The sequence below is a fragment of the Triturus cristatus genome, chromosome 5_1 (genome assembly GCF_964204655.1).
Source record: "Triturus cristatus chromosome 5_1, aTriCri1.1, whole genome shotgun sequence".
NCBI classification, from domain to species: domain Eukaryota; kingdom Metazoa; phylum Chordata; class Amphibia; order Caudata; family Salamandridae; genus Triturus; species Triturus cristatus.
The window spans coordinates 773,589,813-773,608,600 of record NC_140587.1 but is presented as its reverse complement, the minus strand read 5'-3'; the positions used below and the strand labels follow the sequence as shown (position 1 = coordinate 773,608,600).

Below are 18,788 nucleotides of genomic sequence, written 5' to 3'. Positions count from 1 at the left end.
AATCATTTGGTCGGTTTTTAGCTATTCATTTTTTCTGTTCGCCAGTCTGACCAGCTGACTATGATGATGTGCCTGCATCTGGTTTTCCCATCTAACACTTGGTTGCCGGAATGTGTGAAAGTGAAACTGCCTAATAATATCATCCCTAACCTTGTAAAATTATAGCTGCACCGTCACCGTGTTTACTCTGTCTTTATAAGTTCAACTTTGCCTCCAGTCATGTGGGCCGGTTCATTAGCTTTTGTTTTGGTGCTCACATGCTGCAGTGCTGGAGATTATTCATTTTGTGTTCGCCAGTCTGCCCTGACATTGTGCATCCGTTTCTCACATTAACGTTTGGTTGCCGGAATACGAAGTGTGTTTACTCAAGTGATTAGTGAAACTCCTTAATAAAGTCTGTTTCCAGGAAAAAAACATGTGACGTGATCTTTGCTTTTATTGGATGTGCATACGGCATAGGGACAGAGGATATAGGAGAGGGGCTTGGAGTCGATCGCTTTCTCTGTAACTGCCCACAGGAACCTACCACCATTTTATACTACTGTGAGTTGCAGTAAGCAGACCTCAGTGTGTCATGATGTATGCACCATAGAGCTGTGCTTTACATGCCATGTCACCCAGAGAAATCCACTTTCCAGGATTGAATGCTCTGATCGGAAAGAGTCAACATAAAATAAAAGGAGCTGACAATTGAATTGTTGCAAAATGAGATTCCAGGAGTCAGGGTGAGTTGAGTTCTGTAGGGGATCTCTGTGTATAGTCATAATCTAGTGAATAGTCCCGCCCATGTGCGGGGACCCCGGAGCAATAAAAAAAATAATCTCTTAAATTGTCAAGCCATGCAGACCTGCATCTACACTTAAGAGAGAATTTCAAAGACAGATAATACAGCCTATATCCACAGGTTACACTGTCCAGTACTTCAACTAGAAAATTCCACCAACATCCACAAACAGCACCGCCTGCCCAGATTTTTCCACAGAGAAAAACCTGCCTCTACCAGCAAAAGCCTCTGGAATGATAGAGAGGGAGGAATGGACAGACAAGCCCCATAGGCTGCCATTATGTGGCTCAGAACAGGATACTGTGCCTTTAAGAAAACTTTCCAGAACTTTTCCAGCATCCCAGAATGCACAGCAGGTCCCTTTTACTTTCAGTTCTTTTTTCCGGCTCCTGCTAGCAGGACCCTGGAGCATTGAGCTCTCCCTTTACAAGGGTTTATTTGGATTTGTTCACTTTTCAAGTGGTATATTTAGTAGTTGCCTTCCTTCTTGTGTGTGCTCTGTGTGGTCAACATGCCTGGCTTGTTTGACAGGTGCCCAGAGTGCGAGAGGAAGAAGGCCAAGTCGGACCCACACAGGGTGTGCATCGTCTGCCTTCCCCAGTCCCATGTCCCAGAGGAGTGTGACATTTGCCAATCTTTCTCAGCCAGGACCGTGAAGGAACGGATGAAGATCAGGCTCCTAGGCCTGGAGGACAGAAGGCTGAGGGCACAAGGTGGGTCAGGACGTGCTGTTTCTGCCCATGCTGAGGCCCCTGGGGGGCTCCCCAGGGGCAGGAAGCCCAGCAAACGTCCCCATTCGCCGTCGACGTCGACTACGGCATCGAGTGGGATGGCTGCAGTCTGCTCACCATCTCCCCAAGGCTCTGGGGAGAAGCGGCGTCGACGCTCGCCGTCGAAGGAGCTGAGCAGCCCACCGTCGACGACATCAGCGTCTTCGTCGACGCCGTCGACTTCTCCGTCGAGTCATCGGCGTCGAGAACAGCTCCGGCGTAGGCGCTCGCCGTCGAGGCAAGTTCGCTGTTCGCCGTCGGCGAAGAGGAGACTGTCGCCGTCGAGGGGATCCCCGACGTCAAGGACCTGTCCGAGGCGTTCGCCGTCGAGGAGGCGTTCGCCGTCGAGGAGGCGTTCGCCGTCGAGGAGGCGTTCGCCGTCGAGGAGGCGTTCGCCGTCGAGGAGGCGTTCGCCGTCGAGGAGGCGTTCGCCGTCGAGGAGGCGTTCATCGACACCAAGGCAGCGCAGGAGGAGTCCTGACGCCGGGAGTTCCTCGGGGTCACGAGGGGAGAGAACGGAGTCACCGGGCTCGGTGTACTCAGTGGTGTATACCCCTCCTAAGCCGGGGTCGCCACCCTTTCCTCCGTTGCCAAGGGAGCCCTCACCGCTGCCTCCTCCTCCTCCTCCTCCTCCACCACCACCACCTCCTCCTCCTCCTCCACCACCACCTCCTCCTCCTCCTCCTCCACCACCACCTCCTCCTCCTCCTCATAAGATTCCACCTCGCACACCGTCGGGCCCTCCTGTGGCCCCGCCACGGCTGGTGTAGTTGCGTCGGTATCCGACGCCACCGAAGAGAACTCTGAAGCGGCCGCAGCCGAGTAGATCGCGCTCCCGCTCCGGATGGAGAGGAGGGTCACGAAGCCGTGGACGGGCATCGTCGACATCTGGGCGACGCCGCAGGAGGCGCAGCGCCAGATCCCTCATCCAATCGTCTGTCAGGGACTACTCGCCGATGCTGTCTGACTCGCCAAGGACAGGAGTGTCGCCTGTCGACGATATAGTCTCCTTCCAGGAGGTGTTACTGTGGGGTGCGGTCAAACTAGGGTTCACGGTGACGTGCCAACACCTACGACGTCTGTGATCTTCGAGACGCTGCACCAGAAGCACCTGTCTCGCCCCCTGCTGCCACTAGTGCCGGGATTGGTGGAGCCCGCTACGGAGTTGTTCCTCACTCCGGCGGTAACAAAACCAGCCCCCTCGAGGCTCCTGAAGAAGTATCGGGCATCAGAATCTGGCCCGACCTTTCTGAGGATGGACCCGAAATCGGACTCGGTCATTGTGACGGCGGCAAGGAAGCAGCATGCTACCACTCCTTCCTCGACAGTGCCTCCTGATAAGGATAGCCGTTGGCTAGATTCGGCGGGCAGAAAGGTCCGTGGGACGGCTTCTACCACCATGAAGGCGGCAAGTGCAGGGGCTCTGTTGGGGCGCTACGACCGTGCCCTGTGGGAGTCTCTCCAGCAGTACGCGGAGCTGCTGCCTCGCGACAAGAAGGAGGACTTTCTCGAGACTTTGCATGAGGGGATGCTGGTGTCGAATCAGATTATCAGCGCGGCGGCCGACGTGTCTCTGTTAGCGGCACATGGTTATTGTCATGGCATCAGCCAACTGCGTCATGCTTGGCTTAGCCTGACCTCGCTCAAACCGGAGGCGCAGCAAAGAGTGGCCAACCTGCCTTTCTCGGGGGAGACCCTGTTCAGCAAGCATGCGGACGACGAAATGGCCCGCATGAAGGCGGAGACCCTGACGGCTGTCGGGTTAGAGAAGCCTGAGCGGAAGAAGCGCCCGTTCCAGAGACGGTTCGGGGCTGCAGGCAGAGGGCGTGGGCAGGCCTCGGGACAGCAGCAACAACAGCAGCAGCAGTTCCGGAAACCCTTCCAGAAGTGCCAGAAGGGTAGAGGAGGCCAGCAGTCCGCTACAGCGACCAAGGGCCCGGCTGGGTCTCGGCCCTGAGCGATTACTTCCCCTGCAACCGTTACCCACTCCAGTGGGGGGAAGCGTTCAATTTTTTCTGGCAGAGTGGAGAAAAATTACTCAGGACAAGTGGGTGCTGAATATTGTTTGCAATGGATACAGTCTTCGGTTCATCAGCCCGCCTCGAGCGATTCCGCCGGTAAGCTCACGGTATCAACTGCGAGAGCTCCAGGCGGAGGCAGACATCCTGTTGAGGAAGAAGGCGGTGGAAGACGTACCTCTGTCTCAAAGGGGAAGAGGTCTGTACTCTTGGTTCTTCCTGGTTCGCAAGAAGGACAAGAACTAGTTCAGGCCCATTCTGGATTTGCGGCAAGCAAACAAATGGATTCGCAGAGAGAAATTCCGCATGCTATCATTGCATCAGATTTACCCTAAGCTGCAACGGGGAGACTGGCTCTGTGCCATAGACCTACAGGATGCGTACTTCCATGTGCCCATTGCACGGAAACACAGGAAGTTCCTGCGGTTCCAAGTCGGCGCCAATCATTATCAATACACAGTACTGCCATTTGGGCTAAAGTCTGCGCCCAGGACCTTCTCGAAGTGCATGGCGGTGGTAGCTGCACACCTGCGGAGGAACAAGGTGATTGTCTACCCGTACCTGGACGATTGGTTGATCAAGGCCTCCTCCTTCTCGGAAGCACAAGCGCACTTCCAGAAGACGTGCGTTCTCCTGAACAAGCTGGGGTTGCACGTCAACATGTCCAAGTTGGTCCCGACTCCGGTCCAGTGCATACAGTACTTGGGGGCCTCCATCAATACGCTGTCAGCAAGCGTGTCTCCTTCGGAGGAGAGACGGTTATCACTCCTTCGGAAGGCTCAGGCTCTTATGACCGCCCCATCGACGACAGTGAGGAAGGTGCCTTCGCTGTTGGGATCGATGGCCTCGTGTATCTTCCTCACTCCTCACGCACGGCTGCACATGAGACCTCTGCAGGAGTGCTTGGAGGATCAGTGGGATCAGAGGACAGGTTCTTGGGATGACAAGATACGGCTGTCTCTGCATGTTCTTCAGTCGCTGAAGTGGTGGTGTTCGGCGGAAAATCTCCTCAGGGGGGTTCCCTTCCACAAGGACATTCCCACGAAGAGTATCGTGACGGATGCGTCTCTCCAAGGCTGGGGAGCGCATTCCGGAGACTTACAGATACAAGGACAGTGGTCCCCGTTGGAGTCGACGTATCACATCAATTTCCTGGAACTCAGAGCTGTTTACTTGGCATTGAAGGCATTCCATCCGTCCTTCCAGACCAACTTGCTGCTTGTACAGACGGACAATACAACCACGATGTATTACCTCAACAAGCAGGGGGGGTCGATATCACGCACTCTGTCGCAGGAGGCGCAGTCGATCTGGCACTGGCTTCTGGCCCGAGGACTGACGATTATGGCCACGCATCTGCCAGGTGTGCAGAATGTTCAGGCGGACGCACTGAGCAGATTGCTTCAGGAAAACCACGAATGGGTCATAAACGACGAAGTACTAGGAGAAGTCTTCGCAAGGTGGGGGACTCCAGACGTAGATCTGTTCGCCACCGCCGAAAACAGCAAATGCCGAGACTTCGCATCCAGGTACTACCAGCGGGGGACGCTGGGGAATGCGCTATGGATCGACTGGTCGAACAGCTTTCTGTACGCTTTTCCACCCATTCCCCTGATTCCGGCGGTGCTCATCAAGCTGTCCCAGTCCGGGGCGCGGATGATCCTGATTTCCCCGGAATGGCCCAGGCAGTGGTGGTTCACGGACCTGCTTCACCGGTCTCTCCTTCCTCGCATACGGCTGCCGTGCAGGCCGGACCTTCTCACGAAGTTCGGGGGGCGGATGGTGCACCCCAACCTCTCGTCTTTGAGTTTGGCGGCATGGCTCCTGAGATAGTGCAATATGGCCATTTGAATCTACCAGCAGATTGTATGGATATACTGAAGGAGGCTAAGCGTCCTTCCACTAGGACGTCCTATGCTTACAAGTGGAAGAGATTCTGCATCTGGTTCAAGTCCAAGAACTTTGACCCGACGACATGTAAGGAAGATGTCATCCTTCCGTACCTTTTGCATTTGGCGCAGTCTGGCCTTAATTTCCATTCCATTAAGGTTCATCTCGCTGCTTTGACTGCTTACAGGAAATGCCCTTCACAGACTTCCTTCTTTCAGATCCCTGTGATCAAGGATTTTTTGGAAGGCTTGTAGAAAGTGTTCCCTCCTGTCAGACTTCCCTCGCCTTCATGGGAATTGAATGTGGTTCTGTCCAGATTGATGAAGGAGCCTTTTGAGCCTATTCACAAGGCTTTGTTGCAGCACCTATCTTGGAAGGCGGCATTCCTAGTGGCCATTACATCGGCCCGCAGGGTGAGTGAACTTCAGGCGTTGTGTTGCCAAGAACCTTATACGGTATTTCATGCTGCTAAGGTTGTTATGCGTACTCACCCTAAATTTCTTCCCAAGGTTATATCTGATTTTCATGTCAACCAGACCATAACTTTACCTACGTTTTTTCAGAATCCCTCTTCTCCAGCGGAAGGTCTCTACATTCCCTGGACGTTAGGAGGGTGTTAAAGTTTTATCTTGATAAGACCAAAGATGTTCGTAGGTCAGACCAATTGTTTATCAATTATGGATCAGTCAGGACCAGTCTTGCTACCTCCAAACAGTCCATCTCTCGGTGGATTGTGTCCTATATACAATTGTGTTACCAAAAGGCTAATAAGACCTTAGGGGGTAAACCTAAGGCTCATTCCACCAGGGGCAAAGCTGCCACGACTGCTTTGCTGCGTAATGTTCCGATTGCAGAAATCTGCAAGGCGGCCACTTGGAGGTCGGTCCATACCTTTGCTGCGCATTACTGTCTGGACACGGATGCCAGGGCAGATGCTCAGGTTGGGCAGGCTTCGCTGCGAAATTTGTTCGCACAGTAGTGGTATTGTTTTGTAGTCTTCTCCACCGCCGTTTTGGTGTGGGGATGGGCTTGCCATTCTATTCACTAGATTATGACTATACACAGAGATCCCCTACTACAGAAGGAGTAGTTTCTTTTCTGTAACTCCAGTTCTGTAGTAGGGGTATCTCTGTTATAGTCATAAGCGCCCGCCCTCCTCCCCGGTGGAAATATATACGTTAATGTAAGGAATGCTACAGGTCTGGCGTGCTACGCCTTCAAAAAGAACTGAAAGTAAAAGGGACCTGCTGTGCATTCTGGGATACTGGAAAAGTTCTGGAAAGTTTTCTTAAAGGCACAGTATCCTGTTCTGAGCCACATAATGGCAGCCTATGGGGCTTGTCTGTCCATTCCTCCCTCTCTATCATTCCAGAGGCTTTTGCTGGTAGAGGCAGGTTTTTCTCTGTGGAAAAAGCTGGGCAGGCGGTGCTGTTTGTGGATGTTGGTGGAATTTTCTAGTTGAAGTACTGGACAGTGTAGCCTGTGGATATAGGCTGCATTATCTGTCTTTGAAATTCTCTCTTAAGTGTAGATGCAGGTCTGCATGGCTTGACAATTTAAGAGATTATTTTTTTTATTGCTCCGGGGTCCCCGCACATGGGCGGGACTATTCACTAGATTATGACTATAACAGAGATACCCCTACTACAGAACTGGAGTTACAAAAAAGAAACTACTCCTTCCCAGGCATGTAGTTCAGTTTTAATGTAGGTTGGCTCTAGAGGCGATCTCAGTACAGGGTTTAGTGCAGGGTGTCTGCGCACATCACAGGTTCCAGTAAGAGACAGATGCTACTTAACTATGCACAACATTTCTCTGGCCTCTTCATTGAGACCCAGATGGCCATTACCTCCCAAAACGTCTCAAACATCATTATCATATGAAATCTCTTTACTGATGTCATAACTACACTTTAATAGTTTTTTTTTATTTTACCTTCTCGCTTTCTCAAATATGCTTGAAAATACACCATTAACCCACTCTTTTTTTCAAAACATTTTCGGAAGGAGAACCCTCCCGAACCCCCTTGCTCACCACTGGGCACTCAATCTGAACTTTTACGCCTCACCACTTTCAAATGTCACCAGTCGTCACTGCTGTTCGCCACAGGTCAGTTAGCTCCATCGCCTCCGCGAACACCCGCAACTGTTTTGGACCAACGGCCCGAAGAGATATCGTAGCTCTAACTAGACCCGGGGACATTGTGACATTCATGTCCCCGCCCAGTATTAGGACGCCATAGAGTAGTGTTTTGCTAAGCTCCGGAAAGGTATTCGTATGTTGGATGGATGGATGGATCTACCCTCCCATAATACGGCCAGTGCCACGTATCTGCCCAAGGGGTCCTGGCAAATGCAACCTGGCAGGGAGGGAATGTTTTTTTCTAGAATCGCCATGCCTCTGGACCATGTTGTATACCCCGCATGGGCCAAGGGAGTGTATCTGAACCTATTGAGGGCTAGGTAATGGTTACCCTGCAGATGGGTCTCTTGCAGAAGAACTAAGTCGGGGACTGTCTACGCAAGTACTGCAAGACCATGGTGCGCTTGATTTTGCCGCCCAGGCCATTGTCGTTCCACGTCAGGACCTTCAGAGCGGTTGCAGCTTGTAGTACCATAATCTTAACTGGGGTGAAATGCGACCACTTTGTACACATTTTTAATTTACCATTCCAAGATGAGCATCTTTCAATTTGAAATTGTAAAGGAAATCAAATAAATTGGCCACCGCATCATCCATCATGACACACATGCACATCTGCATAATCTTTCTTTCTTTTTTTCTTTCTTTTTTTCTTTCTTTTTTCTTTCTTTTTTGCTTGATATCTATTGTAGCAACAAAGTTCAAACTAGTTCATCCTAACCACAGATAGACTCCGAAGCATAAAAACGCCTTGAGCATATTGCTCGGAATCTAAACTTTACAGTGCATTTAGTTTATTTAAGGATACAAATGCAAAGTAGAATACAATGTAGTGTAAAAATAAAGCTAAGTAACACCCAGAACTATGTATTTACACAAAAAAGCATGGTTTTAATTAAAAAAAACAGATCGACAGAGCGAAACCTACCCGGAACATTTATGCGTGAAGGAGCTATGTTTAATGTCTGAAGCTAAACCAAAGCGTGTATATACATGCAGTGTGTTGTTAATCTAGGCAGACATTCTAGATGGAATTGTGAAATCTAGGATACAGGAACCATTTCAGTCCTTGAGGTTTTCAAACTCGCACTGAAATGCTACTGGTTATCACATGAACTCCGCATTCTTAAAAATTGTTAGTAGACGGCTTAACTAATTGCACTACAGTGTAAGCTGCTGGCTCTAGGAGTGAGTACGCTCTACTCTGTGTACATTACAAATATTATTCAACTCGGCTCAGCATGTTGTGAATATTGACAGTTGGTCATGATTCTTCTCACATTTAGGGATGTGCAAAGATTTGTTTGCCCAGGCAAAGATTTGCAAAGTTCTTACCTTTTATCATAGACTGGTTTCCTGGTCTCCCTCTGCTCAAACAGTTTACCCCTGGGTTGTTAGATAATTTTTACTAAAATCAAACTCAGCAAAGCTGGAACATTTCATTGGGTTATTTCTGCAAGTTTACCTGTTAAACAGTTTTTCTTTATACAATTGTAAATGTTTGCATGATTTTTCCCTGGGACTTTAAATTTCCAGAGATTTTCCTTGCCCAGTAGCTTTGAATAGCAGAGCCACACAATTCCTTTGCATATCATATGCAGACCATTCTGCTTGTGCTAGATGGGGAAATGTGTGACGTAAATGGTTGCGAAAGTCACAATTTTCACACAGTAGGAACGCACAAAACGTTGCAATCTTTCCAAAGTTAGAAAGTTGAATATTAGCCTATATGAAAATCTGCAACAACAAAAAACTGCGCGCACACCTAATCAGAATAGCCAGTAGGATTGTCTAACATTTCCATTTGCGTTTAATCAATGTATAGGAGTCTGCCTTCCCCCAAATATTGAAGATTGAGTGGCAGTGGGACCTCTGTTAATTCTGCTGAAGGTTCACAGCGCCAAATAAACAGTAGATTGTGTTCAAAACTCTGTCTTGTACACAAGGCTGTTCATGAATATGCATCTCTCTCCAACAGCCTGTCCCCCCACCAGTTTTCTCGGGCCGGCTACCTAAAATAAACTGGCCATCACGTGTGCTGCAAACATTTTTTACGGTATAATGCTCTGCGTGCATGTTCACTCGCTCTAACCTTCCAGCTTGCATCAGAAAAGCACTGAAGAAATGTCAGGCTTTTCCCATGCTCGCTGCAGGTGTATAGGCAACATAGAAACATCAAAAGTGCGCCCTCCTCCTAAAAGGTCACTTGTAGCTTGATCTGTGGCAGGAATGTGCCCTCCTTGACTCCAGGGAGCTTGGTGGAGCAGTCCAGGCCTAGCCGAAAGGTAGTGTGAAGGTGGAGACTATTTAAAATTACACGGTTATCACAGGTGTAGCAATGAGAGAAAGCTCAGTGTGAGTTTTTGTATAAAAAGAAGTTCAATATCGCCTTGAATACATAATTATGCCTTGAAAGAGGGAGGAAGCACACATCATCCAAATCAGTTTAGCAACAAAATGTCACCCAAGTGTTACAATTGAAGCACACGCTACATACAAAATCTACTCTATGCCCAGATGATCTCAGAAAGGGTTCTGTTCATATGTGGTTGACGTTGCATCCTCCCGCCAAAAGCAGTTCTCTCCAAGGCACGGTTTGCAGTCCAGGCTGTTGGTGGTTCTCGTGCAGTATGTCAAGGGTTGTGTCCTGGCTGTGGGTGGTTCTCGTGCAGTATGTCGAGGGTTGTGTCCTGGCTGTTTCTCGTGCAGTATGTCAAGGGTTGTGTCCTGGCTGTTGGTGGTTGTGTCCTGGCTGTTGGTGGTTCTCGTACAGTATGTCAAGGGTTGTGTCATGGCTGTGGGTGGTTCTCGTGCAGTATGTCAAGGGTTGTGTCCTGGCTGTGGGTGGTTCTCGTGCAGTATGTCATGGGTTGTGTCCTGGCTGTTGGTGGTTCTCGTGCAGTATGTCAAGGGTTGTGTCCTGGCTGTGGGTGGTTCTCGTGCAGTATGTCATGGGTTGTGTCCTGGCTGTTGGTGGTTCTCGTGCAGTATGTCAAGGGTTGTGTCCTGGCTGTGGGTGGTTCTCGTGCAGTATGTCAAGGGTTGTGTCCTAGCTGTTGGTGGTTCTCGTGCAGTATGTCAAGGGTTGTGTCCTGGCTGTGGGTGGTTCTCGTGCAGTATGTCAAGGGTTGTGTCCTGGCTGTGGGTGGTTCTCGTGCAGTATGTCAAGGGTTGTGTCCTGGCTGTGGGTGGTTCTCGTGCAGTATGTCAAGGGTTGTGTCCTGGCTGTTGGTGGTTCTCGTGCAGTATGTCAAGGGTTGTGTCCTGGCTGTGGGTGGTTCTCGTGCAGTATGTCAAGGGTTGTGTCCTGGCTGTTGGGGGTTCTCGTGCAGTATGTCAAGGGTTGTGTCCTGGCTGTGGGTGGTTCTCGTGCAGTATGTCAAGGGTTGTGTCCTGGCTGTGGGTGGTTCTCGTGGGTTGTGTCCTGGCTGTGGGTGGTTCTCGTGCAGTATGTCAAGGGTTGTGTCCTGGCTGTGGGTGGTTCTCGTGGGTTGTGTCCTGGCTGTGGGTGGTTCTCGTGCAGTATGTCACGGGTTGTGTCCTGGCTGTTGGTGGTTCTCGTGCAGTATGTCACGGGTTGTGTCCTGGCTGTTGGTGGTTCTCGTGCAGTACGTCAAGGGTTGTGTCCTGGCTGTTGGTGGTTCTTGTGCAGTATGTCAAGGGTTGTGTCATGGCTGTGGGTGGTTCTCGTGCAGTATGTCAAGGGTTGTGTCCTTGCTGTTGGTGGTTCTCGTGCAGTATGTCAAGGGTTGTGTCCCGGCTGTGGGTGGTTCTCGTGCAGTACGTCAAGGGTTGTGTCCTGGCAGTTGGTGGTTCTTGTGCAGTATGTCAAGGGTTGTGTCCTGGCTGTTGGTGGTTCTCGTGCAGTATGTCAAGGGTTGTGGTGTTGGCAGTAGAGAATTATGGGACCTTTGATCCTTATTTTATCTCATCACTTAGGTTTGAGGCACGAAAGTTGGATTCTTCAGAATCCTAAAGTGCTAGTGACACCGGGGCAACAACTCTACACCAAGGGGAACAGGTGTGGGTGCGGAAGGGGACTCAAGCTTGAGGGCAACAGAGGTGGGATCCCCGGCACCAAGAGCACACGCAAAGATTATACAGGACCTCTTTGCGCTCTGGATGTGACTAGCGTAGAAGTTAGCTGAGTGCCGAACCTTTGCTCAGCAAGGCCACAACAGTCGACTTTTTTTTTTTTTAACCATCTTTACTGGATTTTCTGTTTTTCTTGGAGCAACCACGTGAGCCGTTCATGCAAAATCTGTACTTGATCAAAATTAGCAACGTCATCTTTTGGAAACTTAGGATACACATTAAATCAAGTGAAAAGCGATAAGGAAAACACATTGGCCCCAGAGGCAGATGGGCGGGCAGTTTTGAAGATTAATGCATAGGTAAACAAATTTTGCAGCATTAGTCGATACTGGGAAGGGAGTCTACAGCAAGGTGGGGGTGCAAGACTAGGAAAAAGGGGGAGGAGAGTGGTCATGAGCTGCAGTGTAGGAGGAATCTTTGTCAGATTAAAAGCGGGGTACAGGAGTGGCACCCTACAAGCTCTCGGAGTACTATTAGCCAGCTCGGCTCCTATCCGTCCTGCGGACTGGAAGCCCGAGGGAACAAGCCACGTGACGAGTTTATGGCGGCAAGCTGTCGACCGGGAATCCCTTTCTTTGTCAAGGTAACCGGTCATGCTGTTCCCACACAAACGGATGCTTGTGCAGACCTCTATTCTGTCTTCTGCGCGATGCTTTGCCGTCCGCCTCAGCGCATTTGAGGGTGCTCGGGCGCCACCTGTCGACTGTGGGCAGCTCCACACTCTTCCATTTAATATTCATCGCACATTTAGCGAGGAGTCGAGCCAGGTCGAGGAAGCCGGCAGCAATTTTGTCATTTTGGGTTCTTCGATACAGTCCGAGGGTGCACCCTTCCCCACTATACAGTTCAGCTATTGTAATTGTGGCAGACAATCATTTGCAACCTCTGACCAGTTGGCCACCAAGGAGGCTGGACAGCTCCACAACATGTGATGGAAACTCACCGTAGGTGCGGTGCAGCGGGAACAGGAGGCAGCGGCGGTGGTGAAGATTTTGACTTTATCGGGACTCAGGGAGGCCCTACGTAAAATAACACATTGTATATATTTGACCCTGGCATTTCGCTAATAAATGTGTGGCTATGCTATCACTCTTTCCAACTCCCTGTTTTATGCATCGCAAACATCCCACAGGGGCTGGAGCGAGAAATGTGTGTTGAGCGAAGTGCTGTGGGTCTTTGTCTGTAACGTGCCAATCTGCCTTGAGGACCTTAACAAGGAATTGGTACATCAGGAACTGCCCTTTATGCAAGTTGTAGAACTTCAAACGAGAGGAGCTGTCGTCCTGAAAGAGGCATCCCAATGTTGTGATACTTGCGTCCTACCAGCAGCTGGGATCGCCAGCTGCGAGGCGTCCATGGTGTGTGGGCAAACCAAGTGAGGAGGTGGCAGAGCCCTAGGACAAGATATTCATGGTGAGAAGCTGGCTTTGCATGAAGTAGTCCAACGCTGTGCACAGCAACTGGGGCAACTAAGCAGGGCCGGCTTTAGTGCTGGTGGCGCCCTGTGCAACAATGTTTGTTGGCGCCCCCCCAATGACCACCTCCACCACGGATTCTCTCACTAGCACCCTTTAACAGTGACCAAGTCTCCATAACCACACCCTCTCAGATGCATTGAATTAGTTATACAGCACCACTCCTACCAGTGTAGGGTGTCCGAGCACTTTGCATCACAAACACATTATACAGAGACAATCAATCATACGTGTGTAAATCAGTGCATAGGACATGTTACATAAGCCAAAGGACTAAAAGTGTAGGAGTCACATGTCATCCATACTGGTAGGCAGTATAGTTTAAGAGTGCTTGGTGTGGAGAAGCACAAACTCGGAGTCGAAAAAGAAACAGCATAGTTGGGAGTTTTCTTTAATAAGAAGAATCGATTTCTAGTCAAATTAACCCTTTATGCAACATTAATCAATGTTCTAATGTATGCTTTGCAGTGTGTATCTATGATGAAAGTTAATAGCTCACTGTTGAATATCAGGTCTTTAAGTTATAAATTGCAAGTAACAAAAGGATGTCTCTTTTGAAAGCAGTAACCTGCTGATCTGTTTACATCATACGCACTCTGTAATCTACTTGGTACACGTTCTTTGCAGCAGGCATATTAACCCTCTGCACTAACTTCGCCTAAGTCAAAACCTCAACTATACAAAATGCTGATCTCTCTCCAGGAAGATCACTAATCACAGGAGTTATCTTGACATTTATGTGAGGCCTGGTAATTGCCGGGGAAAGAAATGCTGCAGCAGGTGCTTCAAAAGCATAATTAACTTTCAAACACGGCGCCCCCAGGAAGCCACCACCCGGTGCGATGGCACCGGTCGCACCACCCTAAAGCCGGCCCTGCAACTAAGACCCAAGCTTGGTGTCTAAGAGAAGCAATTTGTGTAGCTTTCCAAGTCTCAAGGGGCCCCTGTAGAGCGGAGGATCCTAATCTTTTGACTTCTGTGGACCCCTACTTAATCATTATTTGAATCCGAGAACTCCCCACTTAGTCATTACTGGAAGCCGGGCACCCCGGCATAAGCAATGTTGATGATTTGAACCGCAAAACAATACACATATATAGAGAAACAAGCATTCATCAAACAAATATAGAAATGATTAAATATTTTATCTAATTCACAAATATAAAAAATAAAAAATAAAAATGTATTTTTAATGAGAAAGTTGGAGATTTTCTAAATTCAGTTGTGGTCACCCATCGTCCATACTATATTCTGTTTGACGTACTTGCACTGCTCCCACAAATCAATCTGAGGATACCAACTTAATTTTAAGCCTCCAGTTTCAAATTACTTCACATTTATAGAACATTTTATAATTTCTATTTTATATTTTGCGTCTTTATTTATATACACTTTATTAATCTGTTAATATTATTTAATTTTCGAAGCAGTCACAGACCCCCTGAGTAGGCATCTTGGATCACTAGGGGTCCCCGAACCACAGGCTAAGAACCACTGCTGTAGAACATGTTTTCTCAAGTGAATGTCCTTAAAGTCAGCAGCTCATTCGTTGCAACTGTGTCGCCAGGTAATAATCCTCAATGTTCGGAATGCCACAACCGCCCTGATCTTCCAGGAGACGCAGTTTGGCCTAAGCAATCCTATGCTGGCCACTGTTCATATTTGCTCCCCACGAGGAGCGCGTAGGTTTCTTAAGAACTTCCTTGTGAGGAGATTGGTGAAGTACTACAGAAGGTGGGTTAGCATCACCCTTTTTGTTAAAACATTTCCAATAACCAAGATGAGGAGCATTTTCCAAAAAGTTACTTGTGCCCTGAGGGTCGATATTGTCCTGGTGAAGTTTCCATCTAGAAGATCCCATTCAGTGTGCTATATCCCAGTACTCTGATAGTAAAAGGAGAACCCCTCCCACATGACCAGGTCACCATCGAGGTCATGCTGGATCGGAGTAGTATCATGCCTCAGTGGAAAGAGAGGATTAAAACCTGCAGTCCAGATCACTGCAAGTGCATGAGCCATGGTCCTGTGATCACCCTTGATATAGTTGGCCTAAACCAAAATTTTGTACGCGCACAGGCATGCCGTTTGTGGTCCATCTGCTAACTGGATACCCCATGTGCACCCTTCCAGTCTCAGTCTGAGGGCCAGTGGTTCCATGGTGAGCACGAAAAGGAGAGGGGTCAAGGAGCACCCCTGCTGTTCTCCTTGGAACCTCCAAGGGGTTGGAGAGCAGTCGCCTGGGTAGTAGGATTTGTGTAGAGCAACCAAAGGAGCCACATGATGCGCTCCCTGAAATGTGTCCAGCCCTGTGAGTGAGCGCTCCCAATCTAAAGTGTCAAACGCCTTCCCCAGATCGAGGACCGTGCAGGCTGGACGAGGCCACCCAGGGGGTGCCTTATCCCAGGCGCGCAACACCCATTGGGCTCACCGGGCTTCAGTCCCCCCCCCGTCATGTGTGTCAGCCCGGCAGAGACAGCCTCGCGGGCTGGCGTCCGTCCAATTGCAGCCGGACCCGAGTACTTCACGGGTCTTTAAAAGACCATTTATTCGTTAATGAGGCTTTTGTTGTGTGTTCACCCCTCCTTACAGCCATTCTGCCTTTGGCTGGAAGACTTAGCCCCCCCCCCCCCCCCCCCGAAATCTTTTTCAGCCTCCCCCCGAAATTTGGCTCTAGTTGCCTGCCTGCCTTATCCATAATTCTGTACAATCTTCCAGTGTTCATGGGCGTGCTCCTCCCAGGCACTAAACCATTTTCATCTAAATGGACCAAATTTGGGAAGGGGTGGGGGGTGCATACAAACTTTTACTCGCCAAAACCCTGTTGAGTATTTTGTAGTCAGACTTCAAAATCGCTATTCAATGGTCATAGAACACCCTAACATGGCTTGAAGACAAGTCTTCCAGCACCCAGGCAACTCGGGGCGGAGAAGTGTAAGTAATCATGACGCGCTGGATGGGACCTACTAGGTACTGGGAAGGGGCAAGCAGGTGTGCCAGAAAGGCGAACAAAATAAGCGAATGCTGGTGAAGGGGGAGAGCATTGTCGACATGCTGGGGCTGGGGCACTCCTTTGTTCCCTTGCAACGGACATGGGCAGCCCACTCCAGTCTTTGGCGTGGGGCAGCCAGGGCTTCTCGGTCCCTATGTTTGTGTCTCTGGGTCTTGGGCTGGGAGGAGGCTTTCTTGCAGGCGTCAAGGCTGACCAGCAGAACTGCATCAGAGCTCCTAGTGGAGGGCAAGCAGACCGCATGGAGCATGCGAAGTGCCATGTGGAAAACACTGCACCCTCGGTGTTCAAGCAGATTTCATCCCAGCAGATCTGGGACTAAGAGCCCTCGAAGTGATGCGCTCTGGCTGAAATGGCGGTGCGTGTCCTGTCTTACTGACAGATGCTGCAACTTTTTTAAAGTGAAGTACTGGGCCATTCCCACAGGTGTACCGGGATCATCCAACTGTCATGGGGAAATAAATATAGCACTGCGTTCCTATAGAAAAAAATCTATACTGGAGAATGAGGCTTACTGGCCTGTAATTTTATCTTTCTACTGAGTACCTCCTTATACGGTTTTCTGCACTCCGAGTAAGCGTGTATTGTGCTTAAGTAATTCTGTGCACTCGTGTGGGTTCTTCAGTCAGCGGTGGAGCCCGGCATCCACGAGATGGATCGCTGCTTTTTTGTTGAAACTCACATTTTATTGAGCCGGCTATCCATCTCATCGGCCCCCAGTCCCCTTCTCTGGGTTTGTGTTCCAAGCGCTGCTTTAGCGTGGCCACTTTATATAACATTCTGGTACCAGCCACACGGTGGTGCTGTTCCGCAACTTTAGGACCACTGCACACACTACTTACACAGCATGTGATAGTATTTAATTATGAAATATTAGATAACGAGTTGTGTATTTTTTTTTTTGCAGGATATATTAAAGAAGAACACTCGCCTTGTCAGCGCCCAAGAAGACGGCAACCTTACAACGCAATATTCGCTCCAAAAGGCAAAGAACAGAAAACCTAGGTCTCAAGGAATCTTCCAAGTATCTGACCAATAGGAGCGTACAACGTCAGCCCTCGGAGAGTGGGCACCCAGCGGCGTAATGCCTCCAGGAAAAACAGCGTTGAAAGCGACATTGCGCAAAGATAGCGCCAGTACCTGCATACTCGTTGATGGTGGAAATCTGACGCGCCCGAGAGCCTTCTGATTGGGGCTTTTAGTCTTGAATTGATTTTAAAAATGAATATGTGATGTATACTTAGGTGGGTATTTACCAATACCAACAGCCTCTGGTGTACCTGGCGGGTGCCATTCTTTTGCAATCTCGAGCTCCACTGTTAAAAGGCTCTAAAGAGAATGCTGAGTGATCCCGCCATCTTAGCAGGCAGGCAGCCACCCCAGCCCCCCTCTAGCCCCCCTCATCCCCAATAAAAATGTGAGTTTTCATTTGAAAGTAATTGACACGTTTGTCTAGTGATATTGAGGAAAAGTCCAAAAGTTTCTCTCGGTTCTAATAGAAATTCCTATAGAATGCACGTTTGAAGATATTGTGTTATTTCGAAAACTCAGTTTTTGTATTAAATCCCCTGTCCATACTGGACAAAAAGGTTTTGCCAGAAACAGTTTCCAGGCATTTTAATAAACATACTGACTTATTTAAGGCAATCTCACTGCCCTTACACTACATCTGTGATGGTGACTTAGCTGTGTAGTATCCGACCAACACTTCGATTTTGTAGCCGAGCCAATGAGTTTGCAGTTTATGGATGATAAACGCCCAAGCACTCTCTAACCTAAGCCGTCATCCTGAGGAGTAAGCTGTTAAGTTGTGTATCTCGACACACTGCCTTTTAGTACACGAGTTGCATTTTTGTTGTACATACACTTTTTTTGCACCTTTGAATGGACCATGTAGATCTTTCCTAAGTTAGGAATGGGAGTCCGCAGAGCCTTAAAAAATAGAAATCTGGACGAAGAGCCCTGTGTTTTCCAGGGGGCTGTTTGTACGTAAGTGGTGGACTCGCAGCACCTAGCGCGGGTTTTCCTGCCGCCTCATGATATGGGACCATTATACAGGCCCCAAAGGGGGGAAACCTTTGTCTGGACTGTCAGGTGCTTTACTTTGCACTGGTTTACCCTAAAGTCATTGTAACCTTCGCCTTTTCCTGTTTGATAATTGTAATAATAATAAAAGTTTCCTATTTTAATAAAGGATAAAAAATATTGTGACACTTATGTTTTTGGTTTGTGTGTGTATAGCTATTTTTATATTGAACATCATGGAGGTCTATGAAGCATGTCTGACAGTGAGAATACCACACGTATCGCAGGTTTGAAGTTTATGGCAGATCGTTGCTCCCTACAGGGTGAAATTGGGAGCTTGTGGTAGATGCTGTCGGATTTTGTAGCTCGTGACATACGGAAACATGAAGGCAGAATGTGTTTTTGTAAAGCACACTACACTAATAGAATCACTAATACATTACATGAAGGATGGGCATAAATGGAAGCTGTGCTGGTCAGAAGGAATAGAGTAAAAGTGTCACGTAGTTTCGTAAAGAACATAGTTATTCTACACGTTTCAATCACTATTGTGTCGGAGATATGGAACTTGCATGGAGCATC

The 18,788-nt window shown here is 48.9% G+C and overlaps 1 protein-coding gene across 3 annotated transcripts in view; it reads left to right on the top strand.

Annotated features, from left to right (window-relative positions):
• The window catches only part of RBBP8 (RB binding protein 8, endonuclease), a 513,323-nt gene extending 494,925 nt beyond the window's left edge, over window positions 1–18,398 (top strand). For all 3 annotated transcript variants that reach the window (XM_085605771.1, XM_085605770.1, XM_085605772.1), the window contains exon 19: window positions 17,089–18,398. In XM_085605771.1, coding sequence (XP_085461897.1) covers window positions 17,089–17,186 — 98 coding nt within the window. In that variant the 3' untranslated portion in view covers window positions 17,187–18,398. The remainder of the gene's footprint in view (window positions 1–17,088) is intronic.
• Window positions 18,399–18,788: the final 390 nt, after the last annotated feature.